This window comes from Pelobates fuscus, chromosome 12 (assembly GCF_036172605.1).
Source record: "Pelobates fuscus isolate aPelFus1 chromosome 12, aPelFus1.pri, whole genome shotgun sequence".
Lineage (NCBI taxonomy): Eukaryota > Metazoa > Chordata > Amphibia > Anura > Pelobatidae > Pelobates > Pelobates fuscus.
This window is the reverse complement of record NC_086328.1, coordinates 32,516,391-32,544,056: the sequence shown is the minus strand read 5'-3', so window position 1 is coordinate 32,544,056 and position 27,666 is coordinate 32,516,391. Positions and strand designations below refer to the sequence as shown.

Sequence of the window (27,666 nt, the reverse complement as noted above, 5' to 3'; positions counted from 1 at the left end):
AGGGAAGGGGCGGAGCGAAGAAGCGCGACCACCGGGCGGGAGACTCCCGTAACGAGGAGATCGGGGGGCGAGCGCGAGGTCCGTGACCCGGGTGACAAGATGCCGCGGGTTGTCCCAGACCAGAGGAGCAAATTTGAGAATGAGGAGTTCTTCCGGAAACTGAGCCGGGAGTGCGAGGTGAGCACCGGGGATGGGGGGGGACCGGGGGGAGAACACTGGGGATGGGGGGACCCGGGGGAGAACACCGGGGTTGGGGGAGAACACTGGGGTTGGGGGGACCAGGGGGGAGAACACTGGGGTTGGGGGGACCAGGGGGGAGAACACTGGGGTTGGGGGGACCAGGGGGGAGAACACTGGGGATGGGGGGGACCGGGGGGAGAACACTGGGGATAGGGGGACCGGGGGGAGAACACTGGGGATGCGGGGAACGGGGGTTGAGACACCGGGGATGGGGGGACCGGGGGGAGAACACCGGGGTTGGGGGAGAACACTGGGGATGGGGGGACCAGGGGGGAGAACACTGGGGATGGGGGGACCAGGGGGGAGAACACTGGGGATGGGGGGACCAAGGGTGAGAACACTGGGGATGGGGGGACCAAGGGTGAGAACACTGGGGATGGGGGGGACCAGGGGGGAGAACACTGGGGTTGGGGGGGACCAGGGGGGAGAACACTGGGGTTGGGGGGGACCAGGGGGGAGAACACTGGGGATGGGGGGACCCGGGGGAGAACACTGGGGTTGGGGGGACCAGGGGGGAGAACACTGGGGTTGGGGGGGACCAGGGGGGAGAACACTGGGGTTGGGGGGACCAGGGGGGAGAACACTGGGGTTGGGGGGACCAGGGGGGAGAACACTGGGGATAGGGGGACCGGGGGGAGAACACTGGGGATGCGGGGAACGGGGGTAGAGACACCGGGGATGGGGGGACCGGGGGGAGAACACCGGGGTTGGGGGAGAACACTGGGGATGGGGGGACCAGGGGGGAGAACACTGGGGATGGGGGGACCAGGGGGGAGAACACTGGGGATGGGGGGACCAAGGGTGAGAACACTGGGGATGGGGGGACCAGGGGGGAGAACACTGGGGATGGGGGGACCAAGGGTGAGAACACTGGGGATGGGGGGACCAAGGGTGAGAACACTGGGGATGGGGGGACCAGGGGGGAGAACACTGGGGTTGGGGGGGACCAGGGGGAGAACACTGGGGTTGGGGGGGACCAGGGGGAGAACACTGGGGTTGGGGGGGACCAGGGGGAGAACACTGGGGTTGGGGGGGACCAGGGGGGAGAACACTGGGGATGGGGGGGACCAGGGGGGAGAACACTGGGGATGGGGGGACCTGGGGGGAGAACACTGAGGATGGGGGGGACCAGGGCTGAGAACACTGGGTATGGGGGACCAGGGCTGAGAACACTGGGGTTGGGGGACCAGGTCTGAGAACACTGGGGTTGGGGGGGGACCAGGGGGAGAACACTGGGGTTGGGGGACCAGGGGGGAGAACACTGGGGTGGGGGGGACCAGGGGGGAGAACACTGGGGTTGGGGGGGACCAGGGGGGAGAACGCTGGGGTTGGGGGGGGACCAGGTGGGAGAACATCGGGGATGAGGGGGACCAGGGGGGAGAACATCGGGGATGAGGGGGACCAGGGGGGAGAACATCGGGGATGACGGGGACCAGGGGGGGAGAACATCGGGGATGACGGGGACCAGGGGGGAGAACATCGGGGATGAGGGGGACCAGGGGGGAGAACATCGGGGATGAGTGGACCGGGGGGGAGAACATCGGGGATGAGTGGACCGGGGGGGAGAACATCAAGGATGAGTGGACCGGGGAGGAGAACACTGGGGTTGGGGGGGACCAGGGGGTAGAACACTGGGGTTGGGGGGGACCAGGGGGGAGAACACTGGGGTTGGGGGGGACCAGGGGGAGAACACTGGGGTTGGGGGGGACCAGGGGGAGAACACTGGGGATGGGGGGGACCAGGGGGGGGGACACTGGGGTTGGGGGGACCAGGGGGGAGAACACTAAGGTTGGGGGGACCAGGGGGGGAACACTGGGGTTGGGGGGACCAGGGGGGAGAACACTGGGGTTGGGGGGGGGCCAGGGGGAGAACACTGGGTTTGGGGGGGGCCAGGGGGAGAACACTGGGGATGGGGGGACCAGGGGGGAGAACACTGGGGATGGGGGGACCAGGGGGGAGAACACTGGGGATGGGGGGGACCAGGGGGAGAACACTGGGGATGGGGGGAGAACACTGGGGATGGGGGGGGACCAGGAGGGAGAACACTGGGGATGGGGTGGGGACTGGGGGGGAGAACACTGGGGTTGGGGGGGCAGGGGGAGAACACTGGGGTTGGGGGGAACAGGGGGGAGAACACTGAGGATGGGGGGGAACACTGGGGTTGGGGGGAACAGGGGGGAGAACACTGGGGTTGGGGGGAACAGGGGGGAGAACACTGGGGTTGGGGGGAACAGGGGGGAGAACACTGGGGTTGGGGGGAACAGGGGGGAGAACACGGAGGTTGGGGGGAACAGGGGGGAGAACACTGGGGTTGGGGGGAACAGGGGGGAGAACACTGAGGATGGGGGAGAACACTGGGGTTGGAGAGGACAGGGGGAGAACACTGAGGATGGGGGGTACAGGGGGAGAACGCTGGGGATGGGGGGACCGGGGGGTGAACGCTGGGGATGGGGGGACCAGGGGGGAGAACACTGGGGATGGGGGGGACCAGGGGGGAGAACACTGGGGATGGGGGGGACCAGGGGGGAGAACACTGGGGATGGGGGGGACCAGGGGGAGAACACTGGGGATGGGGGGAGAACACTGGGGTTGGGGGGAACAGGGGGGAGAACACTGAGGATGGGGGAGAACACTGGGGTTGGAGAGAACAGGGGGGAGAACACTGAGGATGGGGGGTACAGGGGGAGAACGCTGGGGATGGGGGGGACCGGGGGGTGAACGCTGGGGTTGGGGGGACCAGGGGGGAGAACACTGGGGATGGGGGGACCAGGGGGGAGAACACTGGGGATGGGGGACCAGGGGGGAGAACACTGGGGATGGGGGGGACCAGGGGGGAGAACACTGGGGATGGGGGGGACCAGGGGGGAGAACACTGGGGATGGGGGGACCAGGGGGGAGAACACTGGGGATGGGGGGGACCAGGGGGGAGAACACTGGGGATGGGGGGGGCCAGGGGGGAGAACACTGGGGATGGGGGGGGACCAGGGGGGAGAACACTGGGGATGGGGGGGACCAGGGGGGAGAACACTGGTCATGGGGGGGACCAGGGGGGAGAACACTGGTCATGGGGGGGACCAGGGGGGAGAACACTGGGGATGGGGGGGACCAGGGGGGAGAACACTGGGGATGGGGGGGACCAGGGGGGAGAACACTGGGGATGGGGGGACCAGGGGGGAGAACACTGGGGATGGGGGGACCAGGGGGGAGAACACTGGGGATGGGGGGAGAACACTGGGGATGGGGGGGACCAGGAGGGAGAACACTGGGGATGGGGTGGGGACTGGGGGGAGAACACTGGGGTTGGGGGGGGCAGGGGGAGAACACTGGGGTTGGGGGGGCAGGGGGAGAACACTGGGGATGGGGTGGGGACCAGGGGGGAGAACATTGGGGATGGGGTGGGGACCAGGGGGGAGAACGCTGGGGATGGGGTGGGGACCAGGGGGGAGAACGCTGGGGATGGGGTGGGGACCAGGGGGGAGAACGCTGGGGATGGGGTGGGGACCAGGGGGGAGAACGCTGGGGATGGGGGGACCAGGGGGGAGAACGCTGGGGATGGGGTGGGGACCAGGGGGGGGAACGCTGGGGATGGGGTGGGGACCAGGGGGGGAACGCTGGGGATGGGGTGGGGACCAGGGGGGAGAACGCTGGGGATGGGGGGGACCAGGGGGAGAACGCTGGGGATGGGGGGACCAGGGGGGAGAACGCTGGGGATGGGGGACCAGGGGGGAGAACGCTGGGGATGGGGGGGACCAGGGGGAGAACACTGGGGAGGGGGGGACCAGGGGGGATGGGGGGGACCAGGGGGAGAACGCTGGGGATGGGGGGACCAGGGGGGAGAACGCTGGGGATGGGGGACCAGGGGGGAGAACGCTGGGGATGGGGGGGACCAGGGGGAGAACACTGGGGAGGGGGGGACCAGGGGGGATGGGGGGACCAGGGGGGAGAACGCTGGGGATGGGGGGGACCAGGGGGAAGAACACTGGGGATGGGGGGGAACAGGGGGGAGAACACTGGGGATGGGGGGGACCAGGGGGCAGAACACTGGGGATGGGGGGCTCCAGGGGGGAGGACACTGGGGATGGGGGGACCAGGGGGAGGACACTGGGGATGGGGGGAGAACACTGGTGATGGGGGGGGCCAGGGGGAGGACACTGGGGATGGGGGGAGAACACTGGGGATGGGAGGGACCAGGGGGGAGGACATGGGCATTGGGGGGAGAACACTGGAGATGGGGGGGGACCAGGGGGGAAAACACTGGGCAATGGGGGGGGGGCACTGGGGATGGGGGGGTCCTGGTGGAAAACATATCGGGGATGCGGGAGGGAAACACAGCAGGGATGGGGGAGAACACCAGGGGTGGTGGACCGGGGGGAGGACACTGGGGCGCAATAGGAGATGGGACGGGATGTGGGGGACTGAGGGGAGAGCAAGGATACAGGATTGGGGGATGAACACTGGGAAGGAATGAAGAGGCAGAAACTGTGAGAAAGGGACAGGCAGGATGGGCAAATGAGAAGTGCTATCCTGGGTGGATAATGGGAGTTAATGTGCTGTGGCTGATGTGTATACAATCCAGTTATGAAATTAGAAAGGGAAATGAATGGGTATGATGGGACTTATTGTGGAGCGGTTTATGTGTAAAAGTCAGATAATATAAAAAATATGGTGCAAAAGTTTACATTTTTTTTTTTTTTATTAGTGTTATGATACATAAAATTACTAAATGTAATTAAAAATGACATCAAAGCTCAAAAGTACCTGTAAAATACCCCAAATGTTGTGTCTAGGAGCAGAGTAAATGAATACATAGAATGTATTCATTCATTTGCTTGGTGTTTTCATTCATTTATGCTCCTAGCCTAGGCACTTTATTTGAGATATTTTTTAGTACCTATGAACTTTCATGTCTTCTAATTATATTTTGTATTTAGTATAGGACTTATTGAAATACAAGTTGTATATGTTTAGACCTCCCATCTGTTTTATATTTAAAGTTTTTGTTAGTCACCCAGAGACTGATGATGATAACAGTTATGAGTGTAAATAATTTAAACCAATATTCTTATAATTAATATGGGATAAGATTTGCCGTGTCTTCAATCTCTGGAATGAAAATCCAGGAAAAGTTTTTTTTATATATATATTTTTCACCACTGTCAATATGTTGAAGCCTTTTTTATTTTTTTCCTGATTGTCTGACTTTGCTTAATTTCAGATTAAATACACAGGGTTCCGGGATCGACCCCATGAAGAACGCCAGGCTCGCTTTCAAAATGCTTGCAGGGACAGTCGTTCAGAAATAGTAAGACCTCCATCATGTTTACTTAAGCAATTAAAAAACCCAAAAAAAAAAACTTCACCCCAAATATACAATTGATGGGTCTCAATGAATGGGTCAAGATTCATCATTTGTATCTTACCAAAATTCTTTACTATTGTGAGTGTACTTTTGTAGGAAAATAAAATTGGCATACAAACATTAAAAGGTTTTCAAGAAAACGTGACGTGCCTCGAAAATAGGCCCTAGCTTATTTTCAGGGTATGCTCGAAATAGAAGTCCTACCCCGAAAATAAGCCATAGTCACTAGTTCGCTAATCTATGTTCAGAGAATTTTCCCAGAACATAGATTTGCGGGATTCCATACGTCAGTGAACTGGCCTATATTTGGGGGAATTCCCCCCCGAACGTAGATATGCTTGCTACCGTTTACCCCCGAAAATAAGCTGTAGTGCGTTTTTGGGAAAATATGGATGGAGAAGTGAGTGAGTGTGTGTGTGTGTGTATGTATGTATGTATGTATATGTTCGTGCACATATTATAGGGAGCTACTGGGGTATATATGTATGTATATGTGTGTGTGTGTGTGTATATATATATATATATATATATATATATATATATATATACACACACACACGGTGGGGGGTGGGGGGGGGGAGTCTGGATGAAAACTCCATCTACCTGAAATAAGTGGATAGTTAGTATATTGCTATACACACACCAGTAAAGCCATAAGATTAGCTTTTTCCACAGAAATCTCAAGTGCTCTCACTACTGCAAGGGATTCTGGGTAGGCGTATGCAAATGAGCTCAACAAAGAACCACATTTTTGCCTCATAATTCCACTTTATACATGGAATCCTGGGAGTATGTGTCTGCTGTGTTCAACATATATATATATATATATGTTAAATATACACACTCGCTTATTCACTGACTAAACAATGATTTCAAATCTCACAGATTGTAATAGTTGTATTTAAAAACACCTCACCTAGGCAAAAAAAATTGATCCTGATATGAAAGCTCTGTTTAGGGGCTGAAATGTCGACTACTGGATTTATTAGAATAAAGATTGATTTACTAAAACCTTGGCATGCTGGTATTTTTGTGCAACTATATATTTTATGTGACCAGTGCACCATGTAACCCCCCATTTATTTTTATTTTTTTTGCCTAGGTGAGGTGTTTTTAAATAAAACTATTACAATCTGTGAGATTTGAAATCATTGTATAGTCAGTGAATAAGCGAGAGTGTGTGTGTGTATGTATGTATGTATGTGTATGGGGTACATTGACGTTGTGGCAGGCTTATTCAATGTATGATCATATAATGTAACTAAATCCCCATTATTATTTTTTTGCCTAGATTAGGTGTTTTTAAAAAACTTTTAAAAACTAATAAAATCTGTCAACATTGAAGTTGCTGTTTAGTAGATAGGAGAGTGCGCTTGATCTTGTGTATTGTTTATATTATATATATATATATATATATATATATATATATATATATATATATATATATATATATTACATCCCACCCCTTGTCTTTTCCCGAAAATAAGATCTGGTCTTATATTTATTTTTTCCCCAAAAAAACTCACTAGGGCTTATTTTCGAGTAAAAACAGTATGTGTGTATATATACACATATATATATTTCTTTGTGAGTTTTAATGTAAACATCAAATGCAGAATCTTTAATTTGTGTGGCATTATGCAATACGCTGTAGCCAATCTTTTTGAAATGTCACTCATTCAAAAATGTATGCATGAAAGTCACCGTCAGGTAAGTTGTGAAAGAAAATGAATCTGTCCCATATGTTTGAACTCCCATCAATCAATAGCATGTTGGTTTGTTTTTTTTTGTTAGTGTTACAAACCCATCACAAAGCATTTTAAGTGATGGGGATGTGCCTGGGGGAATTGTGTGAGTGTGAAAAGGTTACTGGTGGGGGGCCAGTTATACAATCTCTGTGCCTTTTAGTTATGGGCCACCTGCTTTTCTCTGCTTCTTTCAGTCATAAGGTTAAAAGTTGACACGGAAGGAGCACACATAATATGATCTGCTTGTGTGAATGATTGTCTTTATTTTGTTATCAGCCTCTGGAGTGTGAGCAATATTCCAATATGACCGTTCATGCAAAAAAAAGGTTGAATAATCTATGCTAATATGATTACTAGTGAATATATAGAGTAATATTCCGTCTAGCCGCTAAGTGCTGGGTCTGCCTTGGCAATTTCATTCACCCACATTGAGCTCTGTTAAATTTTATTTTCTGTTGACCGAATTGAAACCACATTGAGCCAGAAAGATTTCAGCTATCTTCAAAGAGATCTCCATGCAATGGTGAGAAACAACCAAATGTCTCTGCTATAAAGGGGTAGAGACAATACTAGGGTAGATTTTCGGCATGTGATTCTGGGTTGGGGAATTGTTATAGAGCAAGGATGTTTGTGTTCTGGTGGAGTTTTTCAGGTTTACATGGCCTATTTTTCTTGTCTTTATTAAGGTTAGAGCATTACATAAAGGGAATCAGTTGCCATGCGGTTAGAATTTGGGGGTTTGTGATTTTTAAAATATGTAGAGCAGTTCAGCAAATGTCTGCATGTTTGCAGATTGGTCTACCCAAGACTAATGGACTCCCAAGCCACAGCCGCCACCATTTTAACTCTGCTCAAAGAGCGGTGAGGAGCACAACCATTTTATAACTGTAGATCAGGTACCTTCTATATTCAGGTAAAATGAGGGGGGGGAATGTATATATTGTTCAACGAGGCATGCCATCTAACACAACATTCTACAGACAACAGTGTACTAAAGAAGGATATTATGGCACTAGAAAGTGCAAAGGCGGGCTACAAAATTAATAAAAGGAATAGAATATTTAAGCTATGAAGAAAGGTTAACAAATTTAAACCTCTTTAGTTTAGAAAAACGTCGCCTCAGAGGGGATATGATAACATTATACAAATATATCCAGGGCCAATACAAATCATTGTGTGGAAATCTATTCAAAAGCAGAACTACACATAGGACACGAGGTCATGCGTTTAGACTAGAAGAAATGAGATTTAGTTTAAGGCTAAGGAAATGTTTTTTTTTCTTCTTACCGTAAAAACAATAAGGATGTGGAATTATCTGCCTGAAGAAGTGGTTTTATCAGAGTCTGTACATATGTTTAAACAGCAACTATATGTATGCTTGCAAAAACATAATATTCAATTATATAATGTTTCAGCTGTAGGGTAATAGTTTTTTTTGATCCAAGGATAACTGCCATTCTGTGGTCAAGAAGGATTTTTTTTTTTTCTTAGTTTGTTGCAAAATCGGAAGTGCTTCAAACTGTTTTTTTTTTTCCTTCTTTTGGGTCAACAGCAAAAACAAATGTGAGGCTGGACTTGGTGGACACGTCTCTTTCCAGTCTATGTAACTATGTACTGGAGGATTCCAGTGGCCATAGTCTGTTTTAGCCTACAGACTGCTTTAGCATTGTGTCCAGCTTAAATCATGGTCTATATCTGTTTTTAAAATGTAGGCTCTATTCTGGCTACAACCTACTGAATCTTGATTGATGTCCTGACTCTGTTTCCCATCTTAGCAGGATTTGCTTCAAAGCTGTATCCTTTTGCATGTGCAAGAACCCAAAAAGTCTATTTGAAAAGCCATCATATGAATAGATTTGTCCAACTCATGTCCTTTATTCGGCTAAAGTATCTTAAACAAAACTGGAAAACAATACTTTATACAGTCATACGAGTCACACTGTGTCACAGGAATCAATGTCAATTACCAGATCCAGTAGTTCTAAAATGATACATTCTTATTGTACCCACCAAGTGTTATTCTGGTTCTGTTTTATTATACCCATCATCTTGTTTTTATAAACATTGTATAGATGGCTTATAGCTTTAACGGTATTGCAATGGACGCCAAGTCATTTGTGGTGTTCGTAGGAGCTATGCCGTATCTTTGATTGTTTCAGTGGGAAGCACTATCTGATGCCCGTGAATAATTGTATTTCAGCTAGAGCCTCATTTCTTGTACTGGCTGCAGATCAAGTGATGGGGAAAATATCTTGCTGAATAATTGATGTCTCTGACTTGCTTTCTATTGATTTTTTTCTTTTTTTAAGGCATTTGTGGCCACTGGAACCAACTTGTCCCTGCAGTTTTTCCCAGCAAGTTGGCAGGGGGAACCTCGTCAAGCACCCACCCGTGAATATGTGGACTTTGAAAGAGAACCTGGGAAGGTATGGACAGAGCCATGTTAATTTCATTGTATGAAAAGTGGCTGTGTAATAATTGAATCAACTGTTTTTATTAATATAGAAAATAAGCCTACATGTATTAGTCTGTACTGCCTAGATTTGATAAATATATGTAGTACATCTAACAGCTTACTCTGGCTTTACGTGGGTAGCCATCTTTAAGTACTCTTTGGTTGGAAACACCACTTGTCCATGATTTACTTTTTGATAATTTATCATTAAAACCGGTTCATAGGTCATTTTCGACATGTCCAGAGAAAATGTGAAACGTGCACAAACTCATGATTAATTGCATGGATTTATTATAATGGCCTGTGTGTATTATTATAAAAGGCTAGCTTTTGTATGATCCTTTATGTTATAAAACAATAAAAAGCAATTATGACAGTTTTCTAGTAAGCAGAATGTTTTAGGAAACTCCATTTAAATTTGGGCAAGTAAAATAAGCACCAAATGAACAAACAGGCAGGTTAAAATGTATGTGCCTCCTATCACTGGATATCACTACAGTTGTATATACACTGAGGAGCATTAACCTTCAAACCACCTACCTCTGAACATGTCCTGTGGTATCTGGCACCAAGACATTAGCAGCAGATCCTTTAAATCCTGCAAGTTGTGAGGTTGGGGCCTCCATGGATTGGATTTGTTTTACCAGCACATCCCACAGATGCTCCGGTTTGGAAGATTTGCAAGCCAAGGCAACACGCTGAACTCTGTCACGTTCCTCAAACGATTCCTGAACAACTTTTGCCGTGTGTTTTCCTGTTGAAAGAGGCTATTGACCAGACCAGCTAACCACTCCCGGGTTAGCCCCCCATATTGAGAATTTTAGCAAACTATTATTTTGTTAGATCAATTTTTTTGTTGTTGTTGGATCTACTCTAAAATATGCAATATTAACAATCATTTTCAGGGAGGGCTAACCCGTAGCGAGCCCCCCTCAACAAAAATTTTAAATGATTTTTATTGATTTTGGTAGATGTTCTTGAAATCGGGTGAGATCAACAGTTTTTATCGTTGGATCTATCACGCAAGAGGCAATTGTAGCAGACCACGGGTAACCTGACCTGTTACCTCTGCTAATCCCCTTCATGCCCACAAAGTCAGCCAGTGAATCCTGCCTCTTGTGTGATAGATCTAATGGAAAAAACACTGTTGATTTTACCTGATCTAACGAATATCTACCAAAATCAATAAAACATTTTCCAAATTTCGGTTGAGGGGGAGCTAACCGGTAGTCTCGCCTACAAAGTCATTCAGTGAATACCGCCTCTTGCGTGATATATCTAACAAAAAACAGTTGATCAAACCTGATCTAATGAATATATACCACAATCAGTAACATTTTGTCCAAAACTCTCCTAATTATATATGCAATATCTCAGTAATTTGATCTAACAAAAATGTTACCTGATCTAACGCAGAGCTATCTACGGGTTAGCCCCCCATGAAAATAATTGTTAATATTGCATATTTTAGAGTAGATCTAACGAAAAAAAAATGTTTATCTAACAAATGGAATAATCTTTTTTGTTAAAATTCTCAATATGGGGGGGCTAACCCGGGGGTGGTGACCAGTTAGCCTTCACTCCCCACATGCATCAATGAGCCTTTGCGACCATGACTCTGTCACCGGTTGTCCCTCTTTGCACCACTTTTGGTAGGTACTAACTGCTGCATACCAGGAACACCCGACAAGACTTGGCGTTTTGACGATGCTCTGACCCACTTGTCTAGTGATCACTATTTGGCCGTTGTCAAAGCCACTCCGATCTTTTCACTTGCCCATTTCCCCTGCTTCTAACAAATGAAATTAAAGTACTGACTGTTCACTTGCTGTAGAATATATCTCACCCCTTGATTATTAATGATATTATCAATGTTATTCATTTTATTAGTCAGGGGTTTTAATGACGTGGCTGATCAGTGTATGGTATAAAATGACAATGCTCAGCAAAGTGGCAGAGCTGTAATGTTAACGGCTTTTGATGGTGGAGCAAAAGTGACCCAAGTAGCTTCTGTGCATTATTGTAATGTGTGTGTTTTGGTTGAGCAGGGCCTTCTTCACATCTTGTCTATTAAATTCTGTATGTCCATTACTTGTTGTCAAATACCCAAATTCTATAATTGTAAAGTGCTGAAGAATATTATGTTGCTTTATAAATGTTATAACTGTATATGCACACCTCCAACAACACAAAATTGTCAAGATTGTAAACCGTTTGAATAGGTGCAACCAGATCAGAGCGTATTCTTAAAATGTCTACCACTTGTGCATGAAATTACCACGTTTGGATATGCAATGTTTAGAACCAGAGAATATTTAAAGATGACTGCCCCTTTTGGGAAAAAGAAGGCCAGGAAATGCACTCAAATACAGTAATCTCATATATGCATGTGTCTCATATCAATACACACAGATGCTATAATAAACATAAGCAATGTTAAATCCTAAAAATCCATGATGATGTCCGAGACAATACAAGTTAGCTGACTGGCCATTAAATATCTTACTGTTTCGTAACGCATTCTTGACAGTGCGTCTGATTGGTATTTGTTGCCATTCTGTTTGTTTCAGTCCAATCTTGCTGGCCAGACCTAAAATGTAGTGGCTACCGCAAAATGTCTATATACCTTATTTTAGTGTGTGCAGCATGGAGTGTCCATGTGCGTGAAGAGTCATTATTATTTGAATTTGTGAGTGTGTATTTGCAAACTTTTTCTTCCGCCTTTCACTTTACCCTTTCTTCACATGGCAAGTGACTTTGTTAGAGCCAGTAATAACTCTCCCTCTGTTTCTTCTTCCTTCTCCTTTCAGGCCCTTCCTTTATCATTCCCTCTACCTTTGTGAAACCCACTTTCCCACTCTCTTGCTGAAGTCAGCAATTTTGTTAGCAGTTTAAAATATATTATGCTACTTGTGTATGAGTGGTTCCCATCTATTTTTAAGAGGCTTCAAGCAATTTGCTGGGGAATCTTATTCAAAGCTATTTTTAATACAAAGGATCCATTCGCAGACTATAACTGATGACATGTAGCTTCCAAGTCATGCTTGAAATTTGGCAAAAGCTAAACTATTTAGTAGACATAGCCACAATGAAAACTGCAAAAAAAAATGCATGCATTTAAATTTTTTTTTTTTATTGATATATCTTGAAACAGCTTGCAAAACCTGCAATACTCTTGCCTGCTGCCTTTGCAAGCCCTCCCCTTCTGATCCAGCGCAGACTTTCTATGTCTGTCCAATCACAGACTTTCCAGTGCTGCTCAATGAGAAGTCTTGGCAACGCAGGTGCCCTAGCCAATTGCTGCCTCTTAAGTTTGCTGCACTAGACTCAGGCATTCGTTTTAAGACTAATTTCAGCTATAATTCCATTCGTTTGAAAGCGGAATCAACGAATAGACCTTACAACAAATGAAATGAAGGCTGAATTGCTTGTTGGCAGAAATTGCGATCTGCAATTTCTTCTTTCGTTTGTTCTTATAGTTTATTACAAGGAGGGAGCTACTGACTTGCGGCTCTCTATACTTGGTAATATTTAAAAATAGAAGTGGCAAAGAGCTGAAATCCCCTCTCACTTTATGGGGGTCAGTATGATCCCCATATTAGTAAAAGGGAGGTTAAATCTTCCCTTCTGCGCCTACCTGCTGTGCTGCAAGTGTAGGCATGTTTAGTAAAGAGCGAGCAGCCACTGACGAAAATCCCTTCGGATTAAACGAAAATGTGGTCGGCACCCAATTGTAAGCTCCACTGAGCTAACCAAACCAGGAAGTAATCGGACGGGTGCCTGCTTGAAAGTCAGTGTGTGCAAAGTGTCAATTTCTATTGAAATCAAAATTAAAATTAAAAAAATACACTCTTCACACATAGCATTTCAGCAAGCTAAAGTGCTTTATGGTTCTGGAATGTCCCTTTAAACTCTCCAGGGTTGTGTTATGTGTTTTGGCTAATTTTAAGAGTTTTATTTTCCTGAAAGGTGCTTTATTTGATTAAACCTTTTTGAAAGTTAGTGCTTTCAATAAATACACAGGTGATTTGTTTTCTCAATAAATTAAATGTCAAAAACCAGGTTATAAATCATTGTGAACGTAGACCATGTATTAGAAACAAATATACCCATGGGTTTTCGAAAACACATGAAAATAAAGCAGCAACAAAAAACAAAACAAAATAAATGACCCACATCTCACTTGGGGTGAAAAGGTTATTCCAAGCACCATGAGCACTTCAGTGACTTGGAAGTGGTCCTGGAGTCTGTGCGTCATTGGGGTGTCCTCAGGCTAATGTCAATTCTGTACAACTTTCATTGCACAAAATGTACGTAGCTCAGCGTGGTCCTATGACACTCTCAGCCAATGAATGATGACGGCTGTGACTCTGCAGAAGCTGAAAGTGCGTCACCGGACCACCACAAGGCATCGGAGCCCCCCTGGGAACCCCAGTAAGGTGGCAGACTGTAGTTAAATGGTTTGCTCCAGAGGAGCCAGGGTACTCTTGATATCGTAATTATTAGAGCGGGCTGTAGTGATTTTTGGAGTAACCCCTTTTATGGACTTTATGTCCTTTTGTGTATGATGGGGAGTACATCTTACAGCCAATAAAAACCAAAAACCTATGAATGATCAGAATTCAATTTGGCAAACCGTTTATTTTATGTTTTTTAAGTACGCCTTCCACTAGGAATGGAGACCAGCAATGATCACGATTCGGCTAAAACTACATTTTGTAGTGCACCCGACAACAGGGACTGGACTTTAGATCAAAACAAACACTTTTGTTCAGTGTACCCCAGCTTTTTCTGACATGGTTTAGAACGGAAGAGCGTTTTGAAGCATTGTTCCTTAAGCTCTAATTAATACTATAAATAATATTGTATTGTAACACTTTATCTAAATGGCAAGAATCTCCATTCATGTTTCTTTATTTGTAACACTTGTTCTTTCTTAACTATCAGTGTCTTATTAACCCCTTAGGGACCAAACTTCTGGAATAAAAGGGAATCATGACATGTCACACATGTCATGTTTAAGGGCTGTTGGTTTTGTTATTTTTGTTTTTTGTTATATGTGGGCGACAAAGGTCAGACCCTCACAGACTGTTACTGTACACAGTCACTTTAGTTCTTAGTCACCACTGTGTGGCATTCACAGATAATGGCTGATCTCATTTCTGATTGATGTTAACCAGTCACTTACTGTTAGACTTGTCACATAAAATTTACAGCTATTTCCTGTTGTGGCTAATATCTTTTTTCTGAAATGAAATAAATGTTAGTTTTTTTTTTTATTTTTTGTTTGTGTCCTTCTTATCTGTTCTGTTTGGTTACTCTTTCATGTCCTGTATTGTGTGTGTGTGTGTGCGTGTGCGTGTGCGTATGACATCTATTTGTATGTAACTAAGTTTCTCTTTCCTACCAATTGCTGCTACCCTTTGGGGGAGCTGATTCTGGCAACCACGGAAGGAGGAAGGATGGACGTTTTAGGCAAGAGAGGAATTTTGTTTTACCTGCTTCTTACCACACACCACTGATATCTGCTAGTCTGAGATAGAATCGTTGCTAGGTTCTCAACCAAATATCTGTAAAAACGGTTAAACTGATGGGGAAATGAAAATGCACCAAGCAAGCTATTCATAGTTCTATTGTCTAGCTGTGTCTTAAAACGATTATAGAAAATCCAGGGTCAACTCCTGTGCGTTGGTTGCGTTATACACATTTTGCAAAATGGCATATGATGAAAATATAATGCTAATTTCTGCTTTTGGTGCCTTGCCACCTCACATGGTGTAAAGATAAATGTCTATGGCAGGGATAGGCAACCTTCGGCACTCCAGATGTTGTGGACTACAGCCCCCATAATGCTCTTACACCTATAATGCTGGTAAAGCATCATGGGAGGTGTAGTCCAAAACATCTGGAGTGCTGAAGTTTGCTGATGCCTGGTCTATGGCATCTCGTTGTGCATGCGCATACTGATCTGTGAAGGAAGCTACAATGTTGAATGGTCTGCCGTAGACCCTTGCTCTATACTCTACTTCATGCACAGTAGTACACAGATAAAGTAGTTCCTGAAAACTTGATATTCTGGGAGCTGGAGGCAGGTAACTGTCAGTGCTGACATAGAGCTTCAGATAAGCATTAACGCCTCGTCTCCCAATCCAGATGTCAAAATGAATGCAGAGACCTAATAAGTGACTGCTCTAATCTAGTGTGAGGCCCTGCGACTTTTTATGTGATGTTTGACCACTTGTGATTTCTGTCAGCAGAGCCTAAGAGAGATTTGTGTGCATACCCAGTGAGGGTTGTGGTATATACATGGTTAATGATTGAATTGTGTCTCTAGGAGATACTTAAAAAAAAAAGAGAAAAATCTCAACATATCCTTCCTGGTAAAAATGTTTTACTTACATCGTCTCTCCCAGGCTGCCATCCAAGTACTGAAATTCTAGCCAACTTTGATTCGACACTCACTAAATTCCTCCCTTATCCTACAGACCTTGGCAGGAAGCCCATGTGAAATTGCTGTTCTATGGAGTGTGCCAGTGCTGTGCTTGATAGATATGAAGATATGAGCCTACAAGGCAAATTTAACCCTTCGTTGGATCAGGGTAAATCCCAGCCCCATAGACCGAACAGCATCTAATTACATATTCCAGATTTGACTTCAATTCTTATGTCTTCAGTCTATTTCCAAGATCCTCCAGTCACTATTAGCAGCAATTGCATGTTTGGTGGTCACAAATAGCATACATGTATTAAGAAAACCAGTGGTAATGCTGTGCCTCTATAGTTTAATACGCCATTCACAGATCATGTTCAACTTCTACTTCTCATTGACACATATTGTACCAGTAGACGTAAAGTTTAGAAGATGTATCCTCCGCTCCTAATATGCAAGTGCTTGCTAAGCATTCTGGAATGCTTTCACCCCTATAGATGTTGCCTTTACTGCTATACTAAATACCTTTTGAACTATGCATTGTGTAATGTGTGGGTGTGTATGTATACATATATACATACATACATATATATGTATACATAATGGCTCCTGACTGATTCCTCTTCTGCAACTGTCACTAGTCTAATACTATCCTTACCTTTTTGTGTCACTTTACCCCACTCCCTCTAGCATGTAAGCTCATTGAGCAGGGCCCTCAACCCCTCTGTTCCTGTGTGTCCAACTTGTCTGGTTACAACTACATGTCTGTCCGTCCACCCATTGTAAAGCGCTGCGGAATTTGAGGGCGCTATATAAATATAATAATAATATATATATATACATACATACATACATACAATAAGGATGCACTCTCCGGTCTTGTAAAAAAGTATTTAATCCATCAAAGGGTTTACAGTTTTCAGATCGATGATATTGCACTTTATTGCATGGCATGCTATCACTTTAAATAGTACTTTAAGTAGTACTTCTAACAGCATTTTATAAATAACACATATATGTCACAATTTGCACTTTTAACCATTGGCACTTTAAGCTACACTGTATGTCCTTCTAGTATAAACCTTTATAGGTTCTTAATCACTACATGTAATATTACATTCAACATCATCACCTCTTTCACTCATGTTCTTTCATACACACTCATACATGGTGGTTTTAATATTTAAAAACAAACGTACTGTACGCATTGCGTTGCCTAGCAACGCGCCCCCCCCCCAAGCCGGTATTCATGACGGCATGTACCACGTGCACATTTGAGGGTGGCGCTTCAGGATAAGTGCTCGCGCACACCCAGAAGCATAGCCGATGCTTTAGGCGCGGTTGATATGCCGCACCCCCTCTCTATTGATTTGAAGGCACTCCATTACGTACAGGAATAGGGGTGGAGCTGGGCGGTCACCTAATGCGCATACCCGGAAGTATGCACGGCGGAAACGCCATGGGCACCATGCACCTGGGTGAGTCACTTTCAATTATTGTTATAGCTATATATTGACATTTACTGCATGCATTATGTGTTGTCCTATCATTTTGTCTGACCCTGAGGAAAGTCCCGAGCGGGGACTGAAATGTTGGTCACAGATTTTAATATGATTTAATAAAACTTTTGCATTTCTTGTTAAATTGACACCAAGGTGTGGTTGCCATTTTCATGGTTTTAATAACAAATCAAATATCAGTGGTCTCTCTGAATCCTAGCCGCGCCACCCCATCCCCCAAAAATCTGATCCTGCTTACTAAGAAAATTTATATTTCAGACAAGACCAAACAAATTGTGATGGAGACCTTGCTGTGTGGCATCAATAGTTTCACATTAAGTAACACTTGCTCCTCCGGTGATTTTATCTGTGGGATAATCAGTTTGCTAAGAAACAAATTGTTCATGACATCTAATGTCCACCTAACCTCCTCTATTTTGGCTTTCCATCATAGCCCACCCCTATTGGGTTGTAATATTAGGGTAAGGTGATCCCATTCACCTCGTATGTCAGCTGACCTCTTATTAGTTATACAGTTAGTTGCAACACAAAACTGATCACCCCCTGATCTTGCAGAATGGGCCATGAATACATTTTGGGATTTATTCACATAGTAATGAGAGTGGATGAGCACAGATGTATATCTTTTTAGACTCCACTTGCAGTTTAGCTTTGCAAATTGCTTGTTTTCTCCTTCCAACAGTCATAATTGACTCGCAGTAATAATTTACGCTCGGGAACCTGATCACGTAGTTGGGTTTTATTTTTATTTTTTTTTAGTAACATCTGCATTATGCTGATTTATATTTGGTTTTGTTATTTTGGCAGCAATGCAGCACATGCTTCAAACCACTTCTGATTTAACCTTCTCAATTTTCTGGATGGTATAATAAGGCTTAACACTCTGGGTGCCAGTGCTTACCCAGTCCTTCACTTATGGTCCTCGAACTGCAACAAAGCTGTGTGTTGTTTTTTTTTTTGTTGTTTTTTTGTTTTTTTTCCCTGTCTTTCTTTTACAGAAAACTGGGGACAGCACTCACTTCTTAGTACTATAACCACCTAAAAGAAATGTAGTTGTTATGGCACTTAAAGTGGCCCTCTAAAACACATAAACTTGCACAACAGCAACAGTTTGCCAGTTAGTATTGCAAGACTATATGAAGTGGTGGAAACCTTGGTCCATAAAATGTTTTTTTTTTTTTTTGTGGATATGTGTCTTTATTTTACATACCGTAGATCTCTAAGGGTGTGCTTTTTTTTTTTTTTATGCCTGCCTTCTTAAGTAGATTGTCCCCCAATCAGAACACTACCCCTCCTGCTTTAAAAGTTCTTTTTTTTTATTTTTATTTTTTATTGTTTCCCCTATTAAAAGACTGCTGGCATTAGTGCACGTGTTCTCCTGTCTTATGATTATGTGTTCAGTTTCACTACTGTTGTCCTCCTGCCTGTTTCATTTCTAATCTTGTACCGTTTTAAAATAACGCTGTATAGAACAAAACATTTCTCTATAGCCCTTGCAAGCCGGCGTATAGATCAAAGTATATTATTATATCTTAATGTGTGTCCATGTAAATGCCAAATAATTGGAGTTGATAAGTAATGCTAACTACATTTTAATCATTATAATTGCGCTACCAGCATCATGCAGATGTTCTGATACCTTGATAAATCATCCGTATAATGCATAGAACAATCAGATATTTCAATACAAACAAATTTGGTTTCAGTAGTGCAACTTTTGAATATACTGTAGTTTATGTAAGAGAATATATTCTTGTAGTCAATGTAGCAAAGGAAACTACTGCACCCAGTGGAGACTTTACATCAAACTTATAATATGGGAAACGACAATGCTCTATTATTGCGATACGTGTAAATGAATTGCTGACTGTGCAGTTGTTTTGAAACCTGCATTTCTCTACAATGCATTGTTCATAATTGCAATGCCTTGCTTGCATTCTAAAAGATACCGGTGCTCCATCTACGGTTAAAACTGTAACAAAATTTTAAAAAGTTCTTACGCCATGCCTCAAACCCATGCGAATAATAAATGAGGATTCTTAGTACCAATACGTGTCTGTAGAGTGTAAGATTACCTACCAAATGTATGTGATTAGTTCTTTTGCCACTAATTTGGAAATTATACAAATCCTATGTTATCCTCTGTTGCAGGAATTGGTAGCTTTTTGTCTGTTGATGGACTGCAACTCACACAATCTTCATCCAGGCTTTATAACACTATGGTGCACTGGGGCTGCACTTCCCTTTACCTATAGGGCCTTATGGGCCCCCCAGATGTCTAGCTCTCAGATCTATTTCAATATGGCCATGCCTTGGTTCCACACTTCCATGGCACAGGAAGTTTTATGCTGCTTAGATGTGCTGGATCTAACACAATGGCTCCCTTGTGCTTCTGCCCTGTAAAAATCTGCTTGGATAGCAGTTTATTACTTTGCAATGTGTTAACGGCGTCCCTGCCGGATTGGCTAGTAATTGCATATCTCTGCGTTTGGCTGTTATTACATATTGGTGTGTCCTGTGTTAATGTGGATCTGTGTGCCTGGCCTTGTTCTGTTTTTTTCTGCAGAGTATGCAGGATCACAAGGTATCGAGACAGGAAGCTGTATCCTACAAACTGCAGGCGCAGCTGAAACCACAGCCATGCAAGGCTGAACACACAACATCCTTTTCCTGTGACTGCCTGTTAACGAATGCATGTACTCACAGACACAGATTCTGTGTATGGCCCTCCCTCTCATCATATTAATCGTTCCCCCAGTCTGGACGCACTGCCCCCCTTTCCCCGCTCGCAGTTTGGGCATGCTGCCCCCTACTGCTCATTTCCTACTCCCAGTCAGTTGTGTTTTTTGTTTTTTTTTATTTTTTATTTTAAAGATTTTTGTGTTATGGGGAAAGGGGTACAGAAAAGAGTCTGGGGGTAAAAGTATATTATACATTCTTCGCATAACATACATAGTATTTTTGTATCAATCATACAGTTTGAGCAGGTATGCAGGTGTTTCGTCAGTGGTTACAGCATATGTTTTTTTTTTTTATCTTTGTTTCTTCGTTTTCATTCACAAATTTGGGAGCACACTCAACTTTTAAAATACTACTGATCATTCCCCACTCAAACTATGCACACTGCCTCTTCCCCTTTTTTCATTATGCTATTCTTCATTCCACGCTCACACAAGCCGTGAGCACACTTCCTTTTCTGTTGTCTTGCTGTGACTATTTCCCCACTATCAACCACTGAGCGACCATTCGGCCCCTGACATTATCTTGGAAAAACATTTGCTCAGCAGTAAGATTAGCTATGTCTTCAATTGTCTTCTAAGGTATTGCAAAATGTATCCAAACACATTCATTAGACCTTTCCCAGTGTCGGGGTGATCTCCACTGATCCGGGGGAGGAAGGTCCTGTACAGTAAACAATATATTGTGGGCAGCTGCTAGAAATTATATGATGTCCCTGTTTGTTAATGGAGGCCCATTAAAAGAGCGTAGAAACAACATTTTAGGTCCCTTCAAAGAGGAACCATTTCTTCTATGGAAATTACACCATTTGTATAAAACATTGAAAACCACTTAGGAAATGTTTTTAAGGGTTTTTTTTCCCCCACTTCTTTTCTAATTACATGTCCTTGTTTCACTTATATTACAACACCCACCTCTTTCACAACCCATGTCCAAGCACGATAAGCAGCTAGACAAATCACTGCAAACAGTCCTGTTAACAAAACTGTGAACTGGGCTGTGTATAAATGAATAGCGGGGTGGGGACGGATGGTTTATTGGAACCTCATCTGTTGATGCAGGAAATCTGTCTACAGCTAACACTTACCTGTGGAAGTGCAACAGATTTCATTAAGATAGATAGAAAGATATATAAAAAAAAAATTTTTATATGCTTTATTTTTACTATCATTTCCTGAAGTTTTTTTGTGTGCTTTTTAATGTGCGTACTGTATAAACACTACTCCGTTATTGGCCGTGGATTAAAAAAAAAACATAAAAGAAATGTTGACGTATAGTATATAAGTTTACGCGCACTAGACTTGATGGCATGAACAAATATCTCATTTGCTATTGCACCAAATACACACACATGCTTTTATTTCTCATGACCTCATTAGCATACACCACATGTTTGGCACCAGTAGGCCACTGTGTGTGAATGTAGCCCAGTCATGCTAATCGTGTCATGTGTTTACATTTATAATGAATTGTTTGTGTATTTACACAGTAACCGGTTTTCATTACAGGTTTATCTAAAGGCGCCGATGATCTTGAATGGAGTTTGTGTCCTATGGAAAGGTTGGATAGACCTCCAGAGATTAGATGGGATGGGCTGCCTGGAATTTGATGATGACAGAGCGCAGGTAATAGTTTTTAATTACCAAATCTGAACAATACATGTTATGGTATATAAAAAAAAAAAACAGGCAATAAAAACTGTCTTTTTTATATATAAGATCATTGTAAAATATATCTCAACGGAGCTCACCGACTCGTTGACCCGAAAATTATCGGGTAATTGTGAATAAAAATCACAGTAGATAATTCTAATAGAATTAGAAATGTTATCATGCTTTTAAAGGAACACTATAGTCACCTAAATTACTTTAGCTAAATAAAGCAGTTTTAGTGTATAGATCATTCCCCTGCAATTTCACTGCTCAATTCACTGTCATTTAGGAGTTAAATCACTTTGTTTCTCTTTATGCAGCCCTAGCCACACCTCCCCTGGCTATGATTGACAGAGCCTGCATGAAAAAAAACTGGTTTCACTTTCAAACAGATGTAATTTACCTTAAATAATTGTATCTCTAAATTGAACTTTAATCACATACAGGAGGCTCTTGCAGGGTGTAGCAAGCTATTAACATAGCAGGGGATAATAAAATCTTAATTAAACAGAACTTGCAATATAGAAAGCCTAAATAGGGCTCTCTTTACAGGAAGTGTTTATGGAAGGCAGTGCAGGTCACATGCAGGGAGGTGTGACTAGGGTTCATAAACAAAGGGATTTAACTCCTAAATGGCAGAGGATTGAGCAGTGAGGCTGCAGGGGCATGTTCTATACACCAAAACTGTTTCATTAAGCTAAAGTTGTTCAGGTGACTATAGTGTCCCTTTAAAATATACTTTCCCTTTAAGCTTCAGCAAATGACCCTTTATTTAGGGAAAAAACATGGGAGTCAAAGGTTCGGCTGGGACTTTTCCACCAAAAAGTGGACCATCTGGACACCATGGGTCATTATTATTATTACCATTTATATTATGCCAACAGATTCCGTAGCACTTTACAATATTATGAGAGGGGTGATTTAACTATACATAGGACAATTACAAGAAAACTTACAGGAATGATAGGTTGAAGAGGACCCTGCTCAAACGATCTTACAATCATTGATGGTTAATTGTAGTACTGCAGAACTGATTGTTGTGGCTTCATTCCTCATGATACTCGAGCACCCTTTGTAGCCCACACATTAACACCACCACTGTGGACTTGAGTAATAGGGCTTAAGTGTTAAGAGAAAAACAGGAGCATGTTAATGACTGACTGGTTTCTCGATATCCTGAAAATACATTAGTACCTTGCCATTTCCAGAGGTTAAATTTGTTGTTCTATGTTTTGGTAATGTTGAAGACGCCGCATGTAAGGACTTTGTCAGTTTTTCACCAAACTCTGCATTTTGGCAAATTAAATCTGAATGGCAAAATTCAGACAGGAATAGAAATAGCCAAGCTGTTTCTGTTGGATACTTTTTCAGGGTCCATTCATTTTGCCTGAATTTTATTATTCAAATTTAGTGTACTAAAATTGAGTTTAGTGAATAACCCAGTCTTCAAGCTGGGAAACAGTTTGATCGATGTAGACTACGGCGAGAGGTGAGAGTGCAGTTATTAAAGTGCTACTGGAAACCGTTTTTAAATATCCATACAGGCATATGGTTGTTGTTTTTGTTTCCATTTAAATTCTTTTAGTTTTTCGTTAAAATCTTCCTTAAAATGTTTGTACGTAGTGTATAAAAGTCACTAATATGTACACCACTTGGGCAGCTTAGATATCTTATCAGGTATGTAGACTTCCTGTTACATTTTTCTCTGATGTTCCAGACAATTTTCCATTTCTAAAACCACTTGCTCGTCCACCTGATATCTTGGTGATTTATATTACAGGAGTTTTATTTCCCTCCAAAGCCCTAATTTGCATTATCTTTATGCATCTGGACCATGGATCCTTGGGTTTTGATCCTGTTAAAAGGTGGAAGAGGGAGTAATGACTGAGATCTCATGATTGCATATCTAGGTTATCCCAGTAATGTGTCTTGCATATCCTTGAGTGTTGGCTCTCTTTGGCTGAACTTATGTATCATAGTTGCCATTTACAGTTCAGTTCCTGTTCCAGTCTGATATCAGGGACAGAACTTGTGTAATTGTATTTCCTTATAGGAAGGCTACCAAGTTTGTGGGTAAACCTAATTCCTTGTTTGTCTGTTTCTCAGGCTGGTATTGAGACACAAAGCTTTGGCTAGTTTGATCATAGAATTTGCCAGAATTCTATTTTTGCAGGTTGTTCTGCCTTCTCTATTGGAGAGGTGATAACCTCTTGATAATTCCATCATTAGGTTTTTCAAAGGGGTTTGCCAAGTGGTCCATCCCTACGTATTGTACCTGGTGTTTTTTTGTTTTTACAATGTTTTAGAAGGAAATATAGGACATTGTTTGTTTGTGTCTAGACCCCTCCACTGTGTATAAATGAATAGCGGGAGAGGGAAGGGGGCACAATTGATTGGAACCTCATCTGTTGAGGGAGAAGGTCTGTCTATAGCTCTTACCTGTGCAAGTGCAACATATTTCATGAAGATGAATATGTAGATATATATATATATATATATATATATATATATATATATATATATATATATATATATTTTTTTTTTTATGCTTTATCTTCACTATCATTTCCTGTAGGTTTTTTTTTGTGTGTGTGTGCTTAATGTGCGTACTGTATAAACACTACTCTATGTAAATGGCCGAGGATAAAAGCAACATAAAAGAAATGATCACGTATAGTATATAAGGTCACGTGCACTAGGCCCACCAATTGTGCCCACGGTTCTTCTAACCTTGGATGTAAAGATTCCTTAAAGTATGAGTTGATGGTCCTGAATACACAAGGATCTTCATAGATAGCCACTACCCCAATAATATAGCAACTTTGCATGTACACGCCAGGTTGTTTTTTTTTCTTATATATTAACATTTACTGTCATGAAAGCAGTTTAGAGAAGAAAAACCTTAATCAATACTTCTAAAATTAGTACCTGATTTTACTCATTGCAAGTGTTATTGAATTCTAATCTACCATTGTGACTGGATATCACACACCGTGTATGTTTTAATTCTTAAATTGTATTTGTTTTGTCCCCCCCTTTTTATGTGCTTTTCATGTTTTCTTCTACGTTTTATGCAATCTATTCTCCTTGTTGCCTCTTCTATCCTTACCCTTGTTTGTAACATCCATGAGCATATTTCCTGGTACTTCGTTTCAGTCCTTCTGGCTTCCTTGCCAGGTGATGCAATGTGAACTTGTGCATGCGTTTGCATCTCAGGTGGGCAGCTTGATGACCTCATACCTGGTTTTGAAGCCTGTCAGATTTAAATTCCATTCAAGAAAGCGGCATCATACTCATAAGTGAGGAGGAAAGTGAAAAAATAAGAATGCAAAGAAACTCATTTGAATAGTATATTTGAAGCCATCTAAAATGGGAATGAACAAACCAAATGTGTGTGTTAGGTGGTGAACATCCCTGTTGCATCTAATTGGCTTTTTACCCCCCCTTCCTCCTCTTTCCTTGAAGCATGAGGATGCTCTGGCACAACAAGCCTTTGAGGAAGCTCGCAGAAGAACACGCGAGTTTGAAGAAAGAGACCGCTCTCACCGGGAGGAAATGGAGGTGAGAGTTTTACGACCTCGCTGCCCATAACTGGTCAGTACCCTTTAAAAAAAAAACAAAACAAAAAAAACACTAACACCTGTATGCATGTGCTGCTAAGTGGGTATTGTGGAATTTGTGTAGAGCTGTGCTGCCCAGCTCATTGTAGGGAAGGCCCCTATATCTTTCAATGCCCAAGTTAGCCTTGGCAACCCACATGTTTAAGTCCCATTTCCAGTGATGCACAGCCAACTTTAAAAAAAAAAAAAAAAAAAATTTCAGTATTTTTCTTTTATTCATCATTTTGATTAAACAAAATTGAGCTTGTACAAAAACACAGAGGCTGGGTCCCATCTCTTCCTTTTAAGTCACACGTATAGTCAATTTGTAGTATTCTGTGAAAAGCAACACCATCTATGTACAGTTTCCTTATTTAGAGCTTCAGGGCTCATATTCTCAGTAGAATGCCATCATCCTTTTGTTTGAACAAAATACTATCTTTTTGCCTTACTAAATCTCCTCCCGCTCATCCCTCTGGTGTCTGTATCACAGACCAAGTTGAGCCTGTTTCCCTCTAATAATGTCGTAATTGTTGCTAGCTCAGTGTACAGAACGTTGCTAATTTAATATATTTCAGCTCCCTCTTGTGACCATAGTTATCGTAGCATGTTATGTTTATCATACTTCTGCATTAACCTCTCCTCCTTCCACTTCCTTAAGTGAAATCCCTTTCCCTGCTGCCTGTTGGAAATAGAAGCTTTGGAATCCGCACAATGTAAACAGACTTGTCTGTAGAAACCTTGCCTCGGATATTTTTTTCTGCTATTGTCCCCAGCACATATTTAGTGGTAACCCAGCTGTACACAAGACTTGCACATGTTCTTAAGATGCTTAGTACGTTTGTGTCTGAATAATGTGCTCTTGCCTTCTATTTTTGTCTTCTGACTTTTGTAGAGAAAACGTGCCTCTTGTTGTTACCCCCAATACAATATTGACGTCCCTTAATAAGGTCATGCCATTTATTTAATGGGATCTTATCTCTTGTGGTCTAGTTATGAGGGATCCGAGGTCTGCACTGTCATTTGTACAAACACCATTCATAAATTCATAGTTTCTCTGGGGTCTAATACCTTGTGCAGGGTCTTGATAAAGCATGCAATACCTTAATGTCATATCTTGATGACATCAAAAGTATTAATACCCTTTTACCAGTGCTGGATCAAGAGGGAACCTGAACGATGGCTGTACAGGTGTCTTTTCTGAGCTTGGGCCCCATGCCATTATGCTGGTGGGAGATTCATTGAGATAGCCTTGTGTAGTCCAATAATGGCTATTTTCTTTTTCAATTATCTGCACCTGGATGCTTGTTATTGCTCTATTACTGGCTTTCCTTCTTGCACACTTTAACACCTATTTCTCCCTGTAAATGTTGTTACCTTTCTTTTCGTGCCTTGTGCCTGTTCTGCTGTTCTTCTGTTTTTAATGCACCAACCGCTCTGTTAACTCTAAATAGTCTTTCTTTTTGGTGTAGGCTCGACGGCAGCAGGACCCAAGCTCCGGTCTGGGCAGTGGCGATGACCTAAAGCTCCGTTAACGTTTCACCCCAGAGCTCACCAAGCTAGATCATCAAGACTAGGAGAGAGGAGACACCCGTACGTTTCTCAGCCCCAGAGGTCACTCGCGATCCTCACTCGTTTTATACTTCTATTTCTAAGCATGTTGCCCTATATTAACGGTTCACATTGATCCCTCTATGCAAACTCTGCCAAGTGCAGCTAGTTCTTCTGGAAGCTGCTGGATTTTATTTACATTTTAAGTATAAATAGGTCATATTCTTTTCGAAGTATAGTTTTTGTTCTGTGTCAAACTGCTCCTTTTTGTTGCTGTAAATTTTAGGATCCAGTTTTTAGGTGAATATAATATTTGGAATACTATTGTACAACCCACCTCAAGTAAAAAAACAAAAAAAAAACGGTCACTTTA

General features: G+C 43.3%; 1 protein-coding gene across 3 annotated transcripts; it reads left to right on the top strand.

Moving 5' to 3' along the window:
* CBFB (core-binding factor subunit beta) lies at positions 1 to 27,666 on the top strand. Of its 3 annotated transcripts, none has more exons than XM_063437355.1 (6): positions 1 to 177; positions 5,456 to 5,542; positions 9,657 to 9,773; positions 22,000 to 22,116; positions 25,609 to 25,704; positions 27,215 to 27,666. In XM_063437355.1, the coding sequence occupies exons 1-6, from the start codon at positions 100 to 102 to the stop codon at positions 27,275 to 27,277; spliced, it is 558 nt and encodes a 185-aa protein (XP_063293425.1). In that variant the 5' UTR covers positions 1 to 99; the 3' UTR covers positions 27,278 to 27,666. The 3 variants fall into 3 exon arrangements, with proteins under 3 accessions (XP_063293425.1, XP_063293427.1, XP_063293426.1); XM_063437357.1 differs by having other exon boundaries at positions 25,609 to 25,737; XM_063437356.1 differs by having other exon boundaries at positions 22,000 to 22,122; positions 25,615 to 25,704.